The 6,297-nt window shown below is 57.6% G+C and overlaps 1 protein-coding gene across 2 annotated transcripts in view; it reads right to left on the minus strand.

Annotated features, from left to right (window-relative positions):
- Window positions 1–4,024, minus strand: part of CSRP1 (cysteine and glycine-rich protein 1) — a 7,562-nt gene extending 3,538 nt beyond the window's left edge. The window contains exon 1 of one of the 2 annotated variants that reach the window (XM_010073328.1): window positions 3,869–4,024. In XM_010073328.1, the coding sequence (XP_010071630.1) occupies window positions 3,869–3,980 (112 nt within the window). In that variant the 5' untranslated portion in view covers window positions 3,981–4,024. The remainder of the gene's footprint in view (window positions 1–3,868) is intronic. The other variant, XM_010073329.1, reaches the window with a different exon arrangement.
- Window positions 4,025–6,297: the final 2,273 nt, after the last annotated feature.

The raw sequence follows: 6,297 nt of genomic DNA on the forward strand, positions 1-6,297 counted from the left end.
TGCAGGATGGCACAAGCAGGGGGGTGGAGGTCCCTGCCCCACTGCGGCTCTGCCACACTCCTAGTCTGCTGCAAATATGCACTTGGGGGAAAGTAAGGTAGGCAAATCTATTTTTCCTCGTGTTTAGACAGACTGAAGCAGACCTGCACCCATTTCCACAGCTGATGCACACTAAGATTCTTGGCAGATGACGCTATTGTCCACGGTTGACTCTCCATCCCCTGGGAGCACCGTGGAAGATGTTCGTGCTAACGGGTCACCCCTGGTCCGTGCCATGATCAGGGTCTGTGCATAGGGTGGTCTCGGGTGAGGACCACTAACTCAGTCTTGGGGATCACTATGGGATGTAACACGGGAGAGGAGGGGACAGCAGTGAGGCTCAGGGTCCCAGCTGAGCACATCCAGAGCCTGAGCTTGGTGCTGGGCTCAGGCCCCATAGACTCTTCTCCCGACTTTTAGGTTTTCCTGACTCCTGTCCCAGCTCTGATCTCAGCCTCCACGTTGGCTTCCAAACCCTTCCTGGAACATGCCGCCCAGCAAGCCGGAGCGGGAGGCGAGCAGCACCCAAACAGGGTGTGCAGTTATCTCCAGTGTTTACCTGCCCCGGTGCAGGATCCAGACGCCCGGGGCAGAGTCCACAGCGCTGGCAGCCATCCCTGAAACAGATCCTGTTACAGCTGCCACACAGCCTTCCCCCATCCTGCTGACATGCCTTAAATGTCGAGGCTCCCGGCAGCCCGTTGGCCTCTTTGCCAGCAGAAAAGTTTCTTGGCCTTTACCAATAAAACACAGCAGAGCTCTGCTCTCGGCACAGCGCAAACCGCAGCCCTGAACGCGGGGGCGAGAGGCAGCCTTCCTCAGCCCCATGACTAAATATGGTGCTCCTCCTCCGGGGCCACCAAGAACCCCGCGTGCTGCTGCTAGGAGAAGGAGGTGGAAAGGGAAATGTGTCCTGCCATCATCTCAGGAGGGTCTGGCAGGGTCCTTGGCTAGCTACAACCACCCCCATCCCACCACGGCAGGAGCTGGGGACGGAGAATGCATCTCTGTTGAGAAAGACCAGCTCAGGTTAACTGGTCCCATAGCTGCTGAGCTATTGGGGTTGTCTCTGCATTATCCTGGAGCTCATCAGAGGTGATGCTGCACTCAGACAGACCCTCCAGGAGGGGAATTTGGGCACTTTGTTGGCACATTTGAAGAGCTTTGTCCTAGGGATGGGAGTGAATGAGCTCCATGGCATCTGTCTTTCTCTCCCACCGTGCTGGGTGGATTTAGAGCTCTAACCTAAGCTTTCACAGTCCCTCATCTGTACTGGCCACAGTCGCTTTGAGAGGCAGCAGGAAAATTCTTTCCCGGTCTGCTTCCTAGAAATCAGCCCCCAGCTCCCACATTGCAGGAATTCCAGCATGCTGCACTCACCGAGTTAAGGACCCTTTGTTTTTCCAAGAGCGGTGGAGTTGCTCCACAAAGCAATTAGACAAGAGCTGCTCCTACTTTCAGAGGCCAAACAGCCTCATTACAGCACATTTCTGCCATGTACTATTGACTCAGTTGGATCGATGCCACGGAGTCAATCACCAAGTCACTCCCTGAGCCCTTCTCCTGTTCTAATGCACTGTGGTAGGTTTGGCTCCTTTTTTATTATTTTTTTGGCAGATCAGGTGGAAGTATTTGTTTTTCTCTTCTAAAGATAATGGCTTCATGTTCCCCGATGAGGCCCAAACACAGCACTGGGAACAGGCTGGGAACAGATTGGGAATGGGGAGGTGGGTGCAGCCCAGCATCACCCACAGCCTGTGGCACGGGACTGGGAGCAGTGGGCAGCACTGTGGGCTCGCATGCAAGCCACAGCCTGAACTGGGGAGCCCACAGCTGGGACCAGTAAAACTGCTGGGGTACCTGTGGGGTGTGATTACGTACATCTGCAGAGCACAGGGACAGGAGCCCTGCCTGCACTCGGCTCTGGACCACTCCCTGGTGACTTGCTGCCACGAGCAGTCATGGGATGACCTTCTTCCCCACTTTGGCCGTGTATTCCCTTCTCAAAGCAATGCCTTTTGCCAGATTTCGTGGCTCCTGGAGGCCTGCCCCGTGCTCTGGGTGCCAGCATTGCAGGGCAGCAGCCTTCCCTGGCAATCCAGCTGCGCACACAGGGGTCGCAGGGAAGGGCAGACACGGTGCCATGGGGCTGTGGTCCCCGTACTGAGGTCCTCCATTGACATGGACTCAGACAGTAAAAGCCAGTGGTGGTGGGGAGATGAGGGTAACATGCCCTGCCCTCCTTATCTGAGGCTGCAGAAGAAACAGAGCTTCCTGGTGCAGAGAGCAGCCGCAGCAAGGACACAGCCTGCCACCCCCCTGCCTGCCCAGGGAAAGCCTCTGCGCAACTCCCCGTCCCAGTCCTCTCGAGCCAAAGCAAAGGCTTCCAGCCTGGAAACTCCACGTATGAGAGCTACCGGCCACGCTGGCCACTCTTCACGCTGCGCAGGGAGCAGAGATGCAGCAACAGCCTCTCTCTGACATCTGCACCCATCTGTGCATGCCACATCCCAGGCAGGCTGGCCAAGACGTGTCCCGTATCCATGTATCCAGTATCGGTGCCAAGTGGACACAGGAGCATGGCAGGATCAGCCCCATGGGGACACTGGTATTTCCCTGCTGGAATGAGTCTACTGAGATCAGTTCTAACTGCGTGCCTGCTTATAGACCCCAGCTCTGCTTACTGCCCATCTGCGCTCCTCACTGCAACGGGATAGTGAGACTGGGAACAGGGTACGGGGACCAGCTGCAGAAATGTTAAACCTCAGTGGGTGCATCTGAAGATGCACTTCTGCTCCTGCCCTGTGTCAGATGCCGTGTGGTGATGAGCCATCAGTGGACACAGGCAGCATGCAATGCTCCTGTTAGCACACGAAAATCACTCGTTATGGTATGTGACAGTCTTCAAGGGCAGGGGACAGAAATCTGGTAAAACACAGGCTGAGGACAGTGCTCATCTTTCTTTCAAAGGTCCTGCAGCCCCCCTGGATGTGGGTGCCCCCGGTTTAAGGAGCTGCTTTTGGCACAGCAATACTTCTTGCCTGTCCCTGCCCTGGTGTCCCCAAAGGGAGGGGAAGGGTGTCTGGGGACCTGCAGCATGGACCCAAGAGGACTCATAGGATCCTGCAGAGGAGGCAGAGGAAGGGATCTCTGCACTGAGTTAACCCACAGCCAGTCCCTGTTCTGCCCTTCCCTGGAGGTGACACTTGGGTCCAAATATACAATAAAGACACCCCCGCAATGGCAGATTTTCAGGCAGGCTGGAGGTGGTGCTTTAGCACTTCCCTGCAGCCCTTCCATCAGCAGAAGGGCCAGGACAGGACCACAGCTTCTTCCCATCATCTCCTGGGACACAGGAGCAAATCCTAAGCCAGTTTAAGTCCCAACCACCTCCAGAGTGTGGCAAAGCCACTCAGAAGACTAACGCTAGAATCGCCTCAGAGCTTTGCATGGGATGTGCCACCGCCTCCCACCACAGTCTGGAGAGCCCCTGTCTCATGCTCCAATCTTGAACATCTGGAGATAGTCTCGAGGACTCAGCCTGGCCTTTCCCTGGTGTTGGGAAGTCTTTGTGTGGGCGCTGGATGGAGTCAGCCCTGACAGCCTGGACAGCCCCGGTGTCCTGGGATGATCTGTTTTCCCTCAGCAGAATGAACTTCCAAGCCTGGAGGAGAGCAGAAAGCCTGCCACGCGGCTCCCACAGCCCGGCTGTTTGCAGAGGAATCCTGAGGAGCGTTTACACGGCCCATAAACAGGACATGCCGGGGCACCCGGCCGGCGGGGAGCCAGGAAGCGGGGCAGGAGGGGCGCAGGAAGGGCTGGTACTCACTGCACAAGAAGCAGGACTTGTGGAAGCTGCTGCCTTCACATTGCACCTCCTCGGCAAAATATACCGCCTTCTGACACACGCCGCACTTCTTTCCTCCTCCCCAGTTGGGCATCCTGCGGGAAAAGCACAGGGAGAAGCAGCGTCAGGGCGGGAGGGCAGGCAGGAGGCAGGGATGGGGGCACCCGCCAGCAGCTGTTCCAGCAGCTGTTCCACATCTGCACGTGCAGAGACCACCCACAGATGTTTGGTGTTTGCACAGATTCGCAAGGCTGGTAACTAGCAGAATGAGCAGAACTGAGGATGCCCACGGGACCCATCGGTACAGCACCCAGCAGCGTCAGTCGCCTCCCAGGGACCACTGGTCCTGCCAGCCGGGAAGTCCCCATCCCCACTGGTCCTCCCCCATCTCACGAGCTGTGTGACCGCCCAGCTCCTTTCTGTGCCAGGAAAAGGGAGGAAGCGGGACAATGATGGGAGAGGGCTCTTACAGAGGTACCCACGGCACCTCCTGGGACCACAGCCCTGCTGTTACCCCTCACCAGGGCACCACAGCAGTGGCCAGGGTGACCGATCCTTGGTGCTGCAGGGAGTGCAGGTTGTCACCCCACCTGGAAGCTGCTCCAGCTTCTCCTCCCTGAACATCTATTCCATTTCTGCCACCACAGGGCAGAGGTACAGTCAGGGTTGCTCAGAGGGCAGGAGCTGACTCCTGACACCAGCAGACAGTGGGCTCTGGCACCGTGTCCCCCATCGCATCATCCGCTTGTGCCTCGCCCATCCAACCGCTCACAGGTTCCCCTGGACTCAGGCATCTCCGCCTCCTCCAGGACTGCAGGCAGGGTCACAGGCTGGGAAATCAGCAGCCCCAGGGACACAGGCTCACGTGCAGGGCAAGCACCTGAGCACCAACCTAAGCTATGATGCAGCTCCTTGGCAGGATACAAATGCTTCTATTTCTCTCTGCTCTTTCCTGAAATGTATCTGATGAAACATGATCCAGAGACGCTTAATCTGCAAATTTGCTGATAACACCAAAATACTGGCAGCAGCTAACATGAGTAGCAGAGCTCCAACCCAGAGGGGTCTTGGTGCTTTTGAACACCAGGTCAACCTAAACCTCAAGACATTCGAGCACAAGTCCCGCAAGGAGATTCTGAGGGAGGCAGGAGGATCTAACAGCAACCTAGGGTTGCTATAAAGACAACAAAACAAAAGTTTTTGGTGGTGCCCAATGATATAAGAGAGGTCAGTGGGCACAAGCTGCAACTTGGGAGGTCTCCAGAGGCCTCTCTCCATCAACGCTTGTGGAACTCTCCATCCTGCTCCTACGTGGGGACAAGCAGCAGAAGTCACCCTCCCTGCTGCAGGCACAGCCCTGTGCTTCCCGACTCCTGCACAGCTAAAGCAGCAGGACAAAGTCTCCCAAACCAAACACCATTTTCATGCTACACTCTGTGCCACCCCCCAGCATGGGCAGGACCTCATCACCTCCCTCGGCTTGGCTACCTGGCTGCGAGGAAGGGGATCACGGTCTGCCGGGGCGCACCGGGGGCACAGCCTTTGCACCCACTCCCTGCAGCAGCTCCGAATCCCCGGGTCATGGCAGGCAGCTGAACCCCCATCTCTGGGTCTCCAACCCCCCGCCCAGGGGCTGAGCCAGCGGCACTGCCCAGCTGGGCTGGCAGCGAGGGAGATGGATGCCAAACCCAACAGGGCTGGGGGCTGTAGAAGCATCAAAAGGAGAGATGGGGGAGGACGAAGCGCTGCAAAGCCTCTGCTCAGAGGCACAGCGAGATCTCGGTACCTTCCCGTATATGGGAAAGTCGAGCTCTTCCCTGTGTAAGAGCCTTTTGTCAGGCAATAGGAAAGGGAAATGGATCTCCACCCGGCTGTGACAGCAGGCAGGGCGCGGGGCAGCGGACACGCTGGCAGAGGCGATGGCCCCGCTCTAGCCTGGCTCTTGGATGCACCGAGGGTCTCAGCGCAGGACAGAGCTGCGAAGGGTGCTGGGAGCTGGAGGGGAGGCTGGGCTGGCTCCGGGGATCAAGGAGCAGGGTTCAGGGTGTGATGGCAGCAGCCGGGAAGTCTCTTTTCTGAACACCCTGCAGGCTGGGCTTCCCACCACTGCACAGCCTGTGCCAAATCCCTCCCTTCCAACCTGATCCTTCCAGTCCCAGCCTTTGGATCGCCTTAAAAGGACACAAACCGTTTCTCTCCAGAGCCTGTTTTTTCCCCTCTGCACCAGGAGGAGGGCCCGACCTGGTTCAGGAGTTTCCTTGGAGGGCAGAAACATCCAGCGGCATCCCCCCACCAGTCCCAGCACAGTGATGGGAGCCCACCGGCCCCTTTTGCCCTGTGCCCACGTGTGTCAGACCCCTCGGCAGGGATAACACGACACTGGCTACTATTTCTCTGGACCCCCCATCCCT

This window comes from Pterocles gutturalis, unplaced genomic scaffold (assembly GCF_000699245.1).
Source record: "Pterocles gutturalis isolate BGI_N339 unplaced genomic scaffold, ASM69924v1 scaffold12817, whole genome shotgun sequence".
NCBI classification, from domain to species: Eukaryota; Metazoa; Chordata; class Aves; order Pterocliformes; family Pteroclidae; genus Pterocles; species Pterocles gutturalis.